Source organism: Marmota monax, unplaced genomic scaffold, assembly GCF_021218885.2.
Source record: "Marmota monax isolate L192 unplaced genomic scaffold, Marmota_monax_Labrador192_F-V1.1 WCK01_AAM20220418_F8-fsc00007, whole genome shotgun sequence".
In the NCBI taxonomy this organism is placed as follows: Eukaryota; Metazoa; Chordata; class Mammalia; order Rodentia; family Sciuridae; genus Marmota; species Marmota monax.
Genome location: NW_026692781.1, coordinates 3228867 through 3246483, shown reverse-complemented (window position 1 = coordinate 3246483; position 17617 = coordinate 3228867). Strand labels below are relative to the sequence as shown.

Sequence of the window (17617 nt, the reverse complement as noted above, 5' to 3'; positions counted from 1 at the left end):
CAGGCAGAAGAATCAGGGAAGGTCTCTCTGAGGATGATACCTATACGAGTTCTGGGTTGGGTGGGGTGATCAAAGAGTGATCAAAGTTCCTGGAGATGGGGAACTGTGAGAGGTGAAACCACATGAACAGAGTAGAAGTAGGTTCTGAGGAAGAAGAGTGCTGACCAGGTTCTTGGAAAGGAGAGAAGGTCAGTGCAGCTGGCATGTGAAGAGGCACAAGGTGAGGTCTCAGATGTAGTCAGAGCTCCAAAGGACAGGTTTCCCCATTGAAACTGAGTGGATAGCTCATCAGAAAAAGAATCATGCAAGACCTTTTGGCTACATTAAGGATTTTATATTTTAATCAAGGTACTCGGGGTGGGGATAAAATGGTCTGATTTTTGTTTTCAGAAGGCCTTGCTGGATGCTTTGTGGGTGAGGGATTGGAGGAGGGATGGTAGATTGGAGAGACGAGCAATCAAGCTACTAAAATAGTAAAACCATATTAGAGGACCTGATAAGGGACTCTTTGGGCGAGATGGAAGCAGATGTCAAGGGTGATTCCCACAGTTCCTCGAGCAACTGGGACTTCAGGAAAAATTGGGTGTGGGAGAAATATCTGAGAGAAGATAAATAATGTTTGCAAGGTCCAAGGTTGGTAATCATTGCTTTGGTCCATTCCAAAGGAACTCATCAGCTCTTTTAAACATGAAGGGAAATGATCCAGGAAATCCTTCTCTTACACTGCTGGATTGATACCAGGAAGTATTTGTGGCTTCAGAATTCTATCTAGTGAAATTCATATTTGGAGAGATTAAGTGGCATCATCAAATGCATTGAGAAGCCCCACAACCCTCATAATAGGTGATTGATTGCTCCACCTGCATGCTTTCTTTGAGTAATAACGGGTACTAAAGAGCTTCATGAGTAGGTAGCATTTGACTTAAGTTTTTAAGTGTGAGTGAAATGGAGATCTGGTGTGGGAGAGTCATCTCAGACCATGGAGCAGTTATTTGTATAGGGGAGATTTCTGAGGGGCTTTCAAACTTATTGAGTATTTATGTGGAGTTCAATAAAGTTAAGTAAGAGATGCCTGAGCCCTTGTGGGGCAATTGATGAATGATCTGGAGATTTCAAACCATGTCTGGGAGCACATTTATGGCTGTGTATATAGATTGGACATAACTTCCCACTCAGGGCGGGGAACTGGGACGTATCTGCTCCCCTAAAGCTTTTCATCAAAGACTATTTCCCATTGTGCAATATGCTTCTTTTAATTTCACAGATGTTTTTATTTTAAATTAGTAAACCTACTTTGAATTCTCTGTAATCTTCCATTTGTTCAATGACACCTAAGTATCACCTCAAAATGCAAATTAAACTTACAGGGACTTGGTTGTAGCTGGGCAATGAGAATGAGTTTAGGATCTGAGAGACTTAAATGTATAGGACTAAATATGCATTATCATGCTTCTTCTCTGGCCAACAGGTACCAATCTAACCCACATTCTAACCCATTAGGTTTATTCACAAAAACAAAAAACTGATTCCAAGAACAAAGTTACAAACAATTCTGGCTTGGTGAACCCAGATCACAAGTCTGATTAAGAATGAAACGTCACCTACAAAGACATTCAGGTACTGGGGAATTTGAAGAAGTACATTTTGATTTTGAATATTTTCACAAAGTAGTTTGAACTTTGAAACAAATATTGGACCATCAGTTCATATATATATATATATATATATATATATATATAGTACTTGGTGCTAACATTGTGTCTGGTCCTTGTCAGCCTTCAAAGAATATTTAATAGTAAACGGTTGACTGAATGATTAAGGCTCCATAGACTTCCATCAACATTCTGCCATCTATCCAAGGGTAATAAAGCAAAATGACAGGTTTCTCAATTGAAATTGATTTTATAGTTTATCAAAAACTAAATATGAATCTCATTATTTTGACTTTAAAGCTAGATTTTAAAGTGAGAATTGCTTTAGCTTGTAACTGCCTTCTAATGTAGCAGAGAGAAAAGTATCTAATAACATCCTTCTCCACTTAAAATGCTAGAGATGTCAATGATTGTTTAGTCCATGCCCTTGGAAATCCAAGCAGGTCTAATCTCTGGGATCTGATCTACCACACATCTGAAAAAAATTAATGAAAGAAAATGTCATGTTTTTGATTTGGGCGTCAGAATCAACTAAGTTTAATAAAGTAGAGAAAAGCAAACAAATAAGCAAAAAATAAGCTGATAAATAAGAAAATATGATTTGATGAACATATTACCTTAGCAAAAGGCTTGGGTTTGTATCTGCCTCAGGGAAACACCTCTACCCATCCCTCTTCTAGTTAAAAGAGAACTGATGAAAAGTGGCTATGGCAGTACTGTGCTTATGGCAGACACTTTTCACAGTGGCAAAAGCAAAGGAATACTACCCAACGTATTCCCCAAACAGCTGTGACTCTTGGCTCATCTTCCATCTCACCCCGTGTTACTGCTTTCTACTCCTACTTTCCTGTTCTCCCTGCTCCTCGCTCGTTTTCTCTTTTTAAAGTTCTTTTGTCTCTGTTGCTTCCTTCTCCTTTGGTTACTTTAAAGTCATTTTTTTTTCTTCCCTCTATTGCCTTGGAAATAAGAAGCTCACATAGAGCCACTGCAAAGTGTGTTTTATGTTTTGTTGAAAAGCACTTATTTATGGTTACATTTGATTGAGTTATTTCTAGATTCTAATGCAGAGAGGTACAGTCCTCCCTCTGCCTGTAGCCTACCTAATTCATAGTGGTTAGAAGTATTCATGGATGAAAGCTGTGCTTGAAAAATCTGGTTCTCTGTGTTTTGCCACTTAATATTAAGTAACTCTGATGGATTTTCTGAATCTGTTTCTCTGACTCTTACCTGAATTCTGACCCCATTGTCTTAGTTATTTGCATGTCCTTTGGGCCGCATGTCTGGACTCCAGATCATCTTCTTTTTTTTAATGCTGACTTTTCAAACTTGTCCCTTACTCTTAGCACTGACTGCCCATTTTACCTTGGATTTATTGCTGATTCTAACCTTTAGAGCCAGGTTTTTCTGGTACTTTGCTTCTAGAATTGCAAATGGAATAGAGAGCAGTACAATAAAATGGGAGGAAAAAGCATTGGACTCCAGGCAAATGGGGTTGAATACTATCTCTTCAGTTATCAATTTTTTACTTTTTATGCAGTACGAGGGATTGAACCCAGGGGTTTCATACAATGAGCTATCCCCCAATTTTATTTTATTCCCCCAATGTTTTATTTTGAGACAGGGTCTCACTAAGTTTTCCAGATGGCTTTGAAGTTGTGGTCCTCCTACTTCAACCACCTGAGTAGCTGGGAATTCAGGTGTGCACCACCATACCCAGCTTCCAGTTATCTTTTTTTTTTTTTTTTTAATTAGAAAAGCCACTTCCTTGACTCTTGCATTCTTCAACCCCAAAATGGTGGCAATGATAAATGCTGAATAAATGCTGAATCCCTTTTTAGGGAGATACCACCTAGTTTTTCTTTTCTTTTCTGATTATTATTATTATTATTATTATTATTATTATTTTAATGCTAAAAACAAGATTCCAAGATTCCTTCCTATCTGGTCCTCTCACGTGGTCATATTTCTGATGTGGATGCCCACTTTCTTTCTGTGTGTTTGTTTGTATTTTAGTGCTATGTATCTGAACCGAAGTCCTCATGTATGCTAGGCAAGCACTCCACCACTGAGCTAAAGCCACAGCCCCTGAATGGCCATCTTCTATGACAATTATTTGGCCACTCTCAAGGGGCATGTAACAATTTGCTAACAGGTGACATACTTGTATGATTATTTCTGCTGCCTTCCTTCCATGATCTGGAACCAGGGGCCCTTATAGCCTGGCCATACATGTTTCCCTTCTTAATCTCTTTTGCCTATTGTTTGGCATGCCCACTCTGTGTCTTGATAAGTGTTTGGTAGTTGATGGGAAGATGAAGTCATCAAGCTCCATGTTGACCTGAGCTAGGTTATGAGCTCCAACTTCATTTAACAAAGTATCCTGTGCAACTACGAGGTACTAGATCCTCAAAATAGTAGTGTGATATCTTGCTTCAGTGTTTTTGTTTTTTGGATGTATTTCTTCTTCTTAGGACCTTCTTTGAAGTCCTATGAGGTTGTAGGGACAACTATACATAAAAAATAAAAAAGGTAAAGTTTGTACATAAAACTGTACTAGAGACTCAAGCTTCATCTATCTTAATGTTTAATTACAACAGGTTTTTGTGAATATTTAAAGAGGCAATGTATTCAAGAGCTTCTGGTATGGCTCCAAATAGATGCTTATCAAATGCAAGCACACCTGTCTAGAATTTAGCTTGGAGTCTTAGAGCCTTGTTACTCAAAGGGCAGGCCATGCACCAGCAGCAGCAACTTTGCTTGGGGGTTTGTAAGAAAATAATCTGGGAACACAGACTACCCTCAAAATTTTAACAAGATTTCCAGGCAATCTGCGAAGAATGCCAGAGCTTGTATATACCTCATCCTGTCCTTTCTGCTCCAATATCCTGTTTTTCTTCCACCATGCATGCTACCTATGGTTTGGACTCCCACAAGGACAGAGAAGCATCTTTTTGCGCATGGCATGCTTTCCCAGTTCACTCAGAAGCTTCTCTCAGTGAAGTTTGAAGGGCACCACGTAATAGTGAAGTTGCCTTTTCCTAAAGGAATTGTGAACTAGCATATATTGAAGAAACTAATGGAACAGAGGCAAATCAGATACAGAAGAGTTTGTCTGAGTGTAGTTTGACATAGATGTGGAGACAAATCTAGAGCGCAGAGAGGGCTGGCCTTTGTGATGAACTAGCTAGTGATGGATGCCTCTCCAGAGGATCCTTTGCTTCCAAGAGGGAAATAAAGCATAATTGAACTTATAGATTGTTTTCTCTACTGAAATGTGTGTGAGAACTCTGATGGATGGAAGCTCTAGTAAAGTTCCTAGTGAACTGAACTAACCTGGCTGAGTGGGGTAATGGATTTATGGTTTGCATGCCATCACACACTAAGCTTGTATATTCTTGAATCAATGGTGTTTTATTTTAAAATTCTGAATCTTTCACTGGTACTTACATGGGGTTTATTTTCTTATTTTTTTTCATTTGCTAGACCTTTTCAGTTTTTCCATTTCTTTGGTTACTAATATATCACATTGATTATCTATAGACATTTTTTATTTACATTAAATAGATTATGTATGATAACTCCTGGAAAACATGCAAATGTCATGTAAAATAAACATTTGGAAAGAGAACAGTTATTGCTCAGGAAGAGATGAGGGGGGTTGATTTTCAGGGGAAATGAGAAAATTTGGGGAAGTGATAGAACTCTTCCATATCTTGATTATGGTGGTGGTTATCCAAATGCATGCATTTGTCAATAGCTCACATAACTGTGCACTTTAAAAGGATGAATTTTAATGCATATCAATTACAACTCAGTTTTATTTTTTTTAAGGGGAGTAAATTTTCCATTTGAAAAACAAAATAAGAAGCACTGAGTTCCACAGGAACTAGGGTCTGGGATGGTCTGGTATTTTGAGGTATATATTTCTTATTTTGGGGAGCAACATGCTGTATTGATTAAGAACATGGCCTTTACAGCCAGAGGACCCGAATTCACCATGTATATTCTCTGTGGCCTGTTTCTTAATCTGTCAGCTGGAGATAATAACAGAATATACTTCATGGGTCTGTTAGGATTAAACAATGTCAACTACAGCACAGAGGAATGGGCACTGAAAGCTTAAGGCTTTGCGATGGGAGAATTCCCTAGCAGTTTTCCCCTCACCTCACATTTGCTAAGGTCATCCTTGCCTTTGTTTGAAAAATAGTCTTCATCACATACTACCCCCTCAGTGTAACTCTGCCCAGCCTGCCATATCCCGAAGCCACTGCTGAGTAAATGCCCTGGAATAAACCTGAGAGAGAGAATAAATCACCTCTTGTGCCATGTTCCCTCCAGGTGAGGACTGAGGTCATTGCAAGAGGCATAACAAATAGTCAACATAATGCACCAAACTAATAGATTCTATAAGGAAAACTAAATGGAAAAATTTTCTTGAGTGCTGGGCAACTCTGGCCGAAGAGACAGTGGAGCCAGCGTTATTATAGATGTTGTCGAATCAATAATACTTTTTCATTCATTTCTTTTTCATTTCACAAAACTGCCCATTTAAACCAGCAAAGAGGTGAGGAGATATTATCAAGGGCCATTTTTCATGTTCATATGGATTATATTCTGGGACACACTGCTCTTCTAAATAGCCCTATTTCTGTTATTTATTTTTTTTCTACTTAGAAATGTATTCAATTCTCTTCCAGCAGTGGGAGTTCATTTGGAAATCTATGACAATCAATTAAGCAAATGAGAAAATAGAATGCTTGTAATTATGATAATCAAGCGATATGAAACCCACCCTCTTAGGTCTGATACCCATGCATCTTTAAGCAATATATTAATTAAACTGTGGATAATTGTTACAATTAGAATCAAGCTTTTATCGTTTTAAAAAATCACCCTGAAAGAGAAAAAGGAAATATTTTAAAAATATATGCAGCTGTCAGTTTTTGATGTAATTCATTATCATGACTGCGTTGTCATTTCCTTAGCTACATGGAGAAATGATTTCAACATGCTTTATTGATGTGATTCCTTATTCATACCTGGAGACACTTTGTCTGTACCCCGTTTTCTCCTATTTCTCCTATTTCTCCTGGTCAGAGGTTGTCAAACTTTTCCTACAAAGGGCCCATAGTGAAGTCCTGAATTTCAACATGCTTAAGAATCACCTACAGGGCTTGTTGAAATAGATTTTTAGTAAGGACCAAAGTTTTTAGTAGGGACCAAAAATTCCTTGCATTTCTAGCAAGTACCCAGATGAATAAAATGTTCCTGGTCTGGGGACTATATTTTTAGAACACTGCTTTTGATGTTAGTCCTTTAAAAAAGTCAAGTGGAATACAAATCTGTATACTTGTGTTTTTGGTGTTTAATCACATTATTTTTTCTTACCTGATAGATTTTACCTTTTGGAACTGCAAGGAACAGAAGGAATACATCTGAAGTTAAATTTCAGTTAATAAATGAGTACCTGCTTAACTAGATCAGAATTGGAAAGAAAAAAAAAAACCAAACAATGAAGCACCACTTTGTTTCTTAAACAGCTTAATATCTTGCTTATGGAGTTAGGTATTAGCAAAGTCTACTTGTCTTTGGTTAAAGAATGTCTGAATAGCTATTTCCAATCCCATTAAACTTTAAGGGTGTATGCAGTATTCCAAAGGATATATGTGGGTGAGGTGTAAGAATGACATCTCTTTTGTTTTAGATTTGACATGCCCTAATTCACCAAGTACATTATCAATATAATGCCATTGGAATTTGTCCTTAAAACAGAGTACAGTTAAAACGCTTCTGTGAGGCCATCAAGGAGATACCTGTTTCCTAAATCCAGAAGTGGATTTAGCCCAAATTCTACTTATAGGACCAAATGGTGTCCAAGCTGACCGTTGGAGTTGTTCTGGGCTCTTGGGGATGAGCTGTGATGGGGATGAGTCATCACCTACACTGAGGTTAGGGAGACCTTGGTAAATTGTGGACATCGATCAATTTTCACAATCACATTTCTCCAAAGAGATTCATGCACACAAACCCCAACAAAATGGGTTATGTTCTCCTTCTGTTTATTTGCCTCAATGTTTAAAAAAATCAGCTTTATGGAATTGTACTCTTCCTCAGGACAGATGGGCCTGTACATTAGCATCGTGCTTTCAATTAACAGTTTACATTTCAAGAGGAAGGTGAAGAAACTGAATGTAAAGTCATCTTCAGCATCTATTTGTCATTTTTAGTTTCATAACATCGATACAAAAAAATAGTATTCTGATTAGCAGCTTGATTGGCAACCCATGTAACCCTAAATAGTACTACAAACCCGGAGAGTGCACTTTTACAGACAATTACTTTTGGCGAAACCATATGTACAATTTTGAACAAATAAATACATAAATACAATCATTCATATATAACGATATACCTAAATGTCAATTATCAACAAGCGTTTCTAGTAAATTACTTCTTTCATTCACAAGTTACTTTGTTGCTTATAAAAACTATCTTCACCTTTACAGAAGAAATGACATAATCAATTCCCCCACTGAACCCACATATTAGGAAAGGTAGAAAATATCCCAGATGCTGTACAGAAATATTCCATTGTCTTTTGGTAGAAGAAATTTGATTGAAAAACTCCTTCCTTGGCTTCTCTGTAAAGAGTTTGTTTTCCCCATATCGTATCACACAAGGGGTTTTGTTCTTCTGAATTTATTCCAAATTGAAAATGATCTTCGCTTTTTGATTCTGGTTATTTCAAAGTACATTATTGTGTATTGAAACTGCTCCAATATAAGAAGACACAAAGCCACGCAAACTAGCCACCAAAGATAAAACTTCTTTTCAAAAAATAAATTTGGAAAAAAAACCTTTAAGAACATAGACACTGATTATCGATACCCATTGTTATCTGGTGCATAATGAAAAACAGGTGGGGGAACAGTTTTGTAAAAACTGTCTGAATGACTCCTGGTGGAATACTGCCATTAGTTATTTATGTCTTTGCGGTGCTGGGGATGGAACCCAGGGCCTTGCACGTGGTTGGCAAGAGCTCTGCCACTGAGCTACATCCCTGGCCCCAGAATACTGCCATTATTTATTACGAAACATTATTTTATGTCAAGGAAATGATAATAATGGATTCACAAATAATTGTGACAATTTGGCCAGTGTCATGTCAAAAAATTAACAAAAGTAGAAAGCTAGAGATTTTTCTTGATCACTTCAATATTTTGTTTTGAACATTCAGAAAAGAAAGGGCAAACATGCTTAAGGCTATTGAAATACTGGACAAATGGCCTTGCCTCACCGAGCTCCATGCAGAAGAAAATGTTACATAGCAGGCAGAGTCTAGCTGTACATACAGTTGGGGAGAAGAAAATAATGGCTTTAAAATATATACATGTGGTCTTTGATGAATATTTACATATTTGTCACATGGGAACTACCTAGCATAAAAAAGTTAGGAGACAGGTTTTTAAGATGTATGATTTTCTGATTTTTGCTCCTTTTCAAGATTAGGGCTTTATTCATACTCTATACACACCTGTATGAAATAATTCAGAGATGTACATATATAATGTTTATAATGTGTGATTTCTTGACATCAAAGGTGGCTTGGCTGAGCGTGGGGTTGATGCAAGGCAGTAGTATGAGACGTGGACTTGATTCAGCTGCATGGTTGGGAGGTGAATCAAGAATGAAGTCATGAGACTTCCCCAGTAACTGGAACTCACAGCAATTGAGGCTACAGGGTGGGAGGGTGGTTCACCTTGTGCTGCTCCATTTCTCCCAAGGTCACTAACATTGTTCTGTAATCAATATCATCAGTCTTGCTAAACAGAGATGAGATGTATTAAGGGACAGGAAGTCCTGTCTTATACTGGGAACTTTGGGGCTGGAGATGAGAGATCCAATGTCTTCAAGAAATAGGCCTTGACTTCTGTTTGTTCATTTTGTTTGCCATCGACTTCTATGGGGGCTCCCAAAGGTCAGGTTAAAAAATAATAAATAAATTAAAAGGTGTACTCTTTCAGCTGGGGACTTTCTTTAAAACAATGAGTTTTCTAATGAATGGGAGATGTGAAATGTGTAGGTTCACTGAGTGCCTGTTTTTCTGATAGAAGTGATTCTCCCTGTCCTCAACGCTTTTAAAGATAATTCAGGCAAAATGTTTCCTGAGACCTAAGTTGTCATGATGCGTTTTGCAAGTGTATGCTTCACTTACTGTAATAGACTCCCAGCCAATGCTTCCCCTAAAGAAAGAACAATGCCTTCACCTACAGCCCCTGGGGCTAGCAAAGAAACACATGGAAAAGATAGCTTACTCATTGAAAACAGAAGAGATGGCAGAGAAATTGAAGCTTCGCCAAACAACTAACTTATAGCCAGGGAAAAATCAAAGTCTTGGAGGAATTAAGAACACTGATAGTTCATAGTTCATCTTTATTTTGGTAGATTTTATATTAAGATGATGTACTACTACTGATGACCACCATTATAGTTATAGTAATCGTTTTAGCATTTGGCATAATGCATGATACATTGCATTATGTAGCACCTTTTAAACTAAGAATCTCAAAAATCTTAGCAAATGCAATTTGCTCTCACAGCACCTGTGAGGTAGGTGTTTTTTTGTTTGTTTGTTTTTTTAAAACAGCCATTTTACAAGTGAGAATATTGAAATACAGCAATGTTAAAAGGCCTGCTCATGTGGTTTGGTGGCATTAATAGAATCTGAACCCAGGCTTCCCCACCCTTCCTTCCTATGGTACTCAATCACATAGCCCCGAGAACACCTTATAATAGCTTTGCTGTTGAAGGTACTTGGATATTTCTGGTGTTACTATCACTTCTATCAATGGTAGGGCCAAATCTTTCAATAATATGGTACCTGTTAAAGATTTTCTCACATGCTTTGCAAATGTGTGGGAAGGGAATCTTATACTATTTCTAAGCTTATGTTAATTTTAATGTATACCTAAATTCATATTTTATCAATGTGATTCATTGTTCTCTGGCTTCCTACCAGCTTGTTTTCTACATATGGAGACATGTGCTTGCCTGATCCAGAAACTGAAAAGCATTTGGCAGCATTATGCAGAAGGAAGCAGGTGAGATTATTACATTTGGCAAAGTCTCCTTGGAGGCACCATGTAATGTTCCAAAAGAGCAGAAATTTTTTTTTGTTGTTTAAGTAGCATTTTATACACATTCTACCTGCTGACCAGGTTTAATCCTCAGATGAGCAAGTAGAGTTGCCTTTCAAACACACAGACTATTTGATTCTCAATTTTAAGTTCCCATCCATTTCACTGCAGCCTCTCTGCCAGTGTTGGAACCACAAATACTGTACACATTACATGGCAACATATGTAAAAATTCAATGTAACAATAACACACACACACACACACGGTATTAATAATCACATCCAGTGTGTCTTCCTGACTGTGCATCGTTTCTGAATTGTTTTTGAAAAAGTTGTTTACTTATCTACTTATTTTTGCAGAGATGATGTGAAGATGTTACTGTAAGTTTCAGTTTCCCAGAACCAGATTTTTATCTCAGATGCACAGTGCATAAATCCTAGGAGTTGTCTGGAAGTCACTTTTTTTTTTTTTGATAAATTGCATGTCTTAGGACCTGAGGATGAAATTTGGTCCTTCTAATTCATTTATTGTTTCTAAGACTGAAGCTTAGCATTTGGGAATTGGTAATCCAAGAAGGAGCTAGGAGTAGGAGGCAAAATCTGTACAAAACCCCTTCACCGGTTCATTTCCCCTGGGGACACCTGTAATATACCAACACCTTAGGCCCCATTTCTTAAAAAAAGAAAAGAAACATATTTACATGGGTAAAAATTTTAACATCTGAGGTGTTTCTTGCTTGACATGTCATTCCAGATTCTGTGCATTTCTTCTGGAGAGATCTGATGCACAGTGATAACTCGGCGATACCGACACAAACTGTAGGCCATTTTCCAGTGATTGAAGCCACTGTTCTGGAAAGGATGTATGCCTAGCTTGCGAAGACACAGTCCCACATATACATCTTCAAGATGAAGCAGCCTTGTGTGCAGTGAGGTCTTGTAAATGAGTTCTGCCACATCAGCTGAAAAGATGTAGCCAGTCCCAGAACAGAATGGTGGGTAGTTGCTATCAGGGTATAAATCTCTGGGCATATACCACTTACTGCGGACATCCCGGATGGGCCCTCCGTTGATGACATAGCCAGTGAAATACCTTCTTCTTGGCTTGGTGGAGGGTTTCAGGAGTTTATAAATTAGGTTGTCCATGTTTACAAAAATGTCACTGTCTGTTTTCATGACGTACTTGGCTTTTGAGCAGAAAGTGGCCACCCATCTCATCCCCATTAATGTTTTGAGAGTCAGGTTATGGTAGGAGTCAATGAAGTCCTCCACAATGATGTCGTGGAAGATCTGGCTCTCCTGCTCCACCATCTGATTCAGAACAGGGTCTGCGTTCTTGCCCAGAAGGAAGAGGGTAGCTATCTTGATCCCTTTAAAGTTGTCCTCATCCCCCCACGTCTCCCGGATGGCCTGGCGGGCATCAAATTCCTTGTGGGTTGTGCTGATGAGGATAACAAGAAAAGGAATGTTTTTCTCACATTTGTTGGGCTCGTTTATTAGAAATTCAAAAGAATGTGGGTTTATAGGTCGAGTTCTTATGTTGCCAAATGTAAAGTTCTTCCTGGCAACTGTTAGGTGGCTGAATGGCTTGGAGCCAGTGTAGGATGAAGTAGGACGAGTCACGCTCAAGTACCAGAGAGCGCTGGCCCAGCACACGACCGTCAAAACATATAAGCAGGAGACCTTTGAAGCCATTGTCTTGAGAGCGTGTCTACTCCAAATATTGAAGAATATACCTTCTTGGCATTAGATTTTTTTTGTTTTGCAAAGGCAGCATATTATTAATAAATCTTAAAGTTTGATAGAGAAGAGTGAGTTGTGGATTGTCCATGGGCCTTAGCAGCAGTCTAGCATCTCTGCATTCAATTTACTTTCTTCCAAACCAGCCGAAAGTTTCCATGTATCATAAATCTTCCTCTTAACTCTGAAAAATCAATAAAGTACAGTTTTTGTTCAGATTTATTTGTCATTTTTACATCCTCAAGTAAACATAGTAGGGGTATAAGAAATAACCATGATGGTTAAAATAAACATGATCACTCATTTTTATAAGTCCTAAAAACTTCATGATATAACCACTCCACTTTTCCTCTCCCTATAACAGAAGTTGTTTATGAATATATATGCCCAATAAACAAATACATAGACTATAAACTCTAGATGAATATGAGGTAAACATCATTAGAAAAATCTTAAAAATATCCCCTTCTTCACAAGAAGACTTCTTTGCAGTTGAATACTTTCTGGCACTAAAATCTTCTTTCAAACAGGAAAGAATCACACATGGCCTCAGATCTCATTCCCATTTTTTCATGTCTGAGCTTTTGTTTGCTTGATTCTGATGAAGGAATCAATTATCAGCATCTATTTGTTTTTTCAAACTCTTTGACAATGTGTTGATCACCACTGGAAAGTCTCCACTAATACTGAGTCTCTCCTGGAGAGGAAGAATTCCCAGCTGTTCCTTACTGTCTCCTTACTTTGGCTCTCACCACTCTTGGTTCATAACTCTGCTTCCTATGAGGCTTGCTATGGGGCGTAACCTTATCCTTCATGCATGGAAATCATTATTACCCAAGCATCCTTTTAGACAGCTGGCAGCATTCACCTTGGGGTTGGTCTAAGTTGCCTTTTATGGTTTGCAACAATTCACCCATATGTTCCCTGGATGAGATTATTCTGACCCCTTTTAATACTTTTTTACTTAGCTACACTTGCCTATAAACATTGCGGAAGTATAATGGGAGAGACAACTGAACTTGAGGGCCATAAATTCAATGACGATGTGGCCAAAGAATAACTGGTGTTCAAATTAAGAAGCTGTCCTCAGGAACACTAATCCTTTCTAGAACTTTTTATATTTCCTAGAACTTTTACATTTTATGCCAGTTAAAAATATATGCCAGGTTACAAAGTTCATTCATATAAAAATTATTTCATCATTCCCAGTTACAGCAAAATATAGTAGCCCTGGAAAGTAGATAGAGTAGATGATAGATATCAATTTCAACAAAGCCTGCTTCAAAGAAAACTATGTTTTAATTGTGAGCTATGTTGAAGGAATTTCACTAGGATTACAGATTGAAAATCAGGCTTCTAAGCACAATAGTCATAATGAAATAAAAAGACATGAGGGGCAATAGCAGAGACAAAGTACATATTCTTATTGCGTGAAGAGCTAATTGTGAATGTGCGGTCCATATGAGAGCTGCAATAACTCAGTGTGGTTAGGTTCTAACTGAGTATTAGAGTGTCTTCCAGCAACATGAATGCGGGGAAAGTCAGGCCCCATTTGGCCCATAGTAAGTACTCTGTAATTACATGATCTAGTATTTTTGGCCTTCTGGAAGAACTTTTTGCTCTAAGGAGCAGGAAAGCTGATAAAAAGGACATGACGGATGGCCTCAAGCAAAGAAGACAATTTTGAAACGTGGGACAGTAAGAAAAGGGAAGTGAGAAAAACTAATAATAAAGAAGTTAGGAAAGTGCTTCTCAACTTGGGATATACAAATATTGTCTCCATTTCAATTCCAAGGGTTTGTGAGTCCCAAGATGGTACTAGAAAACCAACTTTGTCTATCATTGTCTTAGCCTATATCTCATCCTGTTGCTCTTGTCCCCTTGCTTACTACTAAACTGCAAGCAACCCATGACTAAGATGTCAAGGAACTGTGAAACAGACTCACCTGGAACAGGCTAGGGAATCTTTAGGAGGCATTAACCAAGTTACTAATGGAGGATTTACTTCTTCTACATTTTGATCTCCTAATTATTATCTCTTTCCTGACCTTACAAAGTCAAGTTACTATCCTCACTTCTGTAGGTAATCCTTCATTTAACTCTTTTGCATAGTCATTTGTGAGTTCACTTATCCACCAATCACCAATTAATCAAATATTTATTGATTACTTATTATATGTGAAGTAATGAGAAGAGAGATAGAACCCATATTCCAGCATCAAGAACTCCTACTCTAGGAGGAAAGATTTCAAATAAATTATGTAAAAAATTTTATCATTAGGTTATTGGAGTAGGTAGAAGCGGTGGGGTGGAGAACAGAACATAGGAGGACAAGGTACAATCCTGGAGCCCAATCACAGGACAGATTCGGGGGAACACTATCCACATAGGTTGTGATGTGCATCTCCCTCCCCAACCACATCCCAGAGTCAAATAACCAGGGAACCCCTGGGGAGGATGGCATGGAAAATTGAAAAAATGTGAGCTAAGCTAAATATTCAGGTATTCCTACCTAGGAATTATCTGGATGGAATTTGGGCATTCTAGGCAACAGGAACATCATATATAAAGGTATAAAATGAGATGGAGCATGATATGCACCTGGGTATGGATTGCTGAGAGAAGAAAGAGCATGGTGAGGAGGGTGGGTGTGTGAGAGGAGGGTTACAAAGATGAGCAGGGTCAGATGGTAAGTGGTATCCAGAGACATTCTGCTTAGGGAAACTGGTCACCCATTTGTGCAATCTAAAGGGTATGAGGAAGAATTTTACCTTCCCCAAATTGCACCCATTGACTTTAATAACAATTCCATGCCAGGGATGTCTTTCTCCTACAGCTCTATATACTAGGAGAATAAGTGAGGATTTGTTTTATTTGATACAATTCTGTGAGATTTTTCTGGGGGAAAGGACTGCATAAATATAGTTACCTAAGAGATTAGGAATGGGCTGGGAAAGGGAGAAATATGAGAAACAGGTGAGATCATGAAGAAAATATATGTATTTTTGCCAAACAATGAACATTCCTCCTGGACAACTAATAACCATAAGACTTCCATTATTATTGGTAGCTATCATTTTAAAAATGCATATAGTGGACCAGGCACTATGCTATGTGCTGTGTTCTATGCTATTCTATCCTATTTTATAGAGCTTCATTCCTTAGAGTGTTATAAGAGAAGTCTCATTTTCTCCATTTTACAGATTAGAAAGTGGAAACTCAAAGGTATTACAGTTTGTTCAAGATCATGCAGCTAGTGGATAACCTAGAAATGGTCATTCCCAGCTTCCTAAGGCCTGTTCGGAACACAGGCATTGTCTTGGGTGGGAAAACCATCCCAGGCCATTCAGGGAGCCTCTCAGCTTGCTATTCTTCCAGTGATCCACACATTCATTTCCTTAGATATGTGTCCATTGTCTGGATTTTTTTCTAGTCTATTCTGGTTTGTTATACACTACACTATGCTACCACTGTAGGGATTCTTGGTCACTAGAACTAATGATTTGCAAAAATCACATTAAGGCTTGAAGATGCTGTGGGTGGGATGGAAAGGTTTTGAAGTGCTTTGCAGGTCCTCTTCTCTGTGAACCCCAAAGCCCGCACACATGCACTGAAAGAATCACCATTTCATTTGGTATTTTTTTCCTTTTTCCTTCAGAAATGAAAACAAAAATAGGTATTGTATTATATCTTAGTCAACACTAAATATAAATTAGTATTTACCAAATCCTCTATTTAAAAAGTGACAACAGAGAATCAGAAAAGTGAAAAGGAACCAGTGTAGAATCTGAAGAGCGGCCAAGGATAATGTGGACTTATGGACCTGAGTGTTAAAAAAAAAATAGCCTTTTTGCAGACAACAGAACAGATTTCTCAGATGACCAAAAAAATAAAAAAATACGCCTTTGGGCAGGAAGTAGTAGTATAACTGAAGAAAGAGCCAGCCACGTGATGCGTAGATCTATTTAATGTGTGTTGAAGTTGGTGGCAATGGGCCAGCTGCTCTGGATTACTTTGAGTAATCCTATATTGTGATTTGGATTTCCTTTTTCTCAGTAGCCTTAAATATAAGGTAAGAGAGAGAATTTTTGTCTGCTTTGTCTCCAAATACATTGGCTGTATTAATAACTCTATTGCCGGACCATTTGAGCTTCTGGGGAAAGTCTTCTATACAGGCAGTATTAGGATACAAAGAGCAGGACCTAATGGGGACAAGGGGATTATGACAGTTCATCAGTTCATCATTTGGGATCCTGAGCACATGAATTGATAAATTCTACTAAATTAGTAGGATCACTATCAGAGTTTTATAGATTTTTTTCACCCAGAGCTGGGAATCAAACCCCTGCACACTGGGGAAGTGCTCTACCACTGAGTCACACCTCCCACCCCATAATGCAGATTCTCCTGCTAGAGAAATCTTTTCTCCCCTTATAAAACTTATAGTCAAAGACCCAGTGGAAAACAGAACAAACCACCCCCTCCCCCCCCTCATACACACAAAAAAAATCAACTGAGAAGATCTAGGGAAGTCACTGAGTATCACAAAGTAGAATCCTCTGGGGGGTTCTTTTAGTTTTATAAGATGTTTAAAAATTCCTTCTTAACAGACAAGTTAATTTATCAGTGAAATGGAAAGTTGCACATATAACATTTGTCACTCCTTTTAGCAGCTTTACCACAACTGCAAGACACTGACGACACGTTAACTTGTCATCCATTAAATACAAATCCCTCCAAATAGGAACATTGAGCTAGAACACTTGAAAGATTTCCTCCCCAGGGCCATACTGTATTGCAGATTACCTCATTCACAGAACTCTCCAGTAAATATCCACCTTTACCTTTCAGGAAGTTAATGGGGCAGAATTTTCAATTTAAGAAGCACATGTTTCTCCTAGAAACTGTTAAGCTGTCTGCTATTTTGAATAATTTATTTTAAAAGACCCAAGCCTTACTAAAAAAATTTTTTTAATCCAGTCAGAGTTAAGACCTAGGTACAACACTACACATGGGTAGAGTTGCTGGTGAACTGTGCATAATTGGGTATCCAATTCCATCATGGTGCAAGCAATATGATGGTTAATT

The 17617-nt window shown here is 38.1% G+C and overlaps 1 protein-coding gene across 1 annotated transcript; it reads right to left on the bottom strand.

The window, feature by feature from the left end:
- Positions 1-7690: 7690 nt before the first annotated feature.
- Positions 7691-12501, bottom strand: B3galt1 (beta-1,3-galactosyltransferase 1). The gene has a single exon (XM_046447635.2). It carries the CDS (start codon positions 12482-12484, stop codon positions 11504-11506), a length of 981 nt encoding a protein of 326 aa, XP_046303591.1. The 5' UTR covers positions 12485-12501; the 3' UTR covers positions 7691-11503.
- Between the last annotated feature and the right edge of the window lie 5116 nt (positions 12502-17617).

Excerpts from the sequence above, each read along its gene's own strand:
- B3galt1 (XM_046447635.2), bottom strand. The coding sequence starts at position 12,484 with ATGGCTTCAAAGGTCTCCTGCTTATATGTTTTGACGGTCGTGTGCTGG.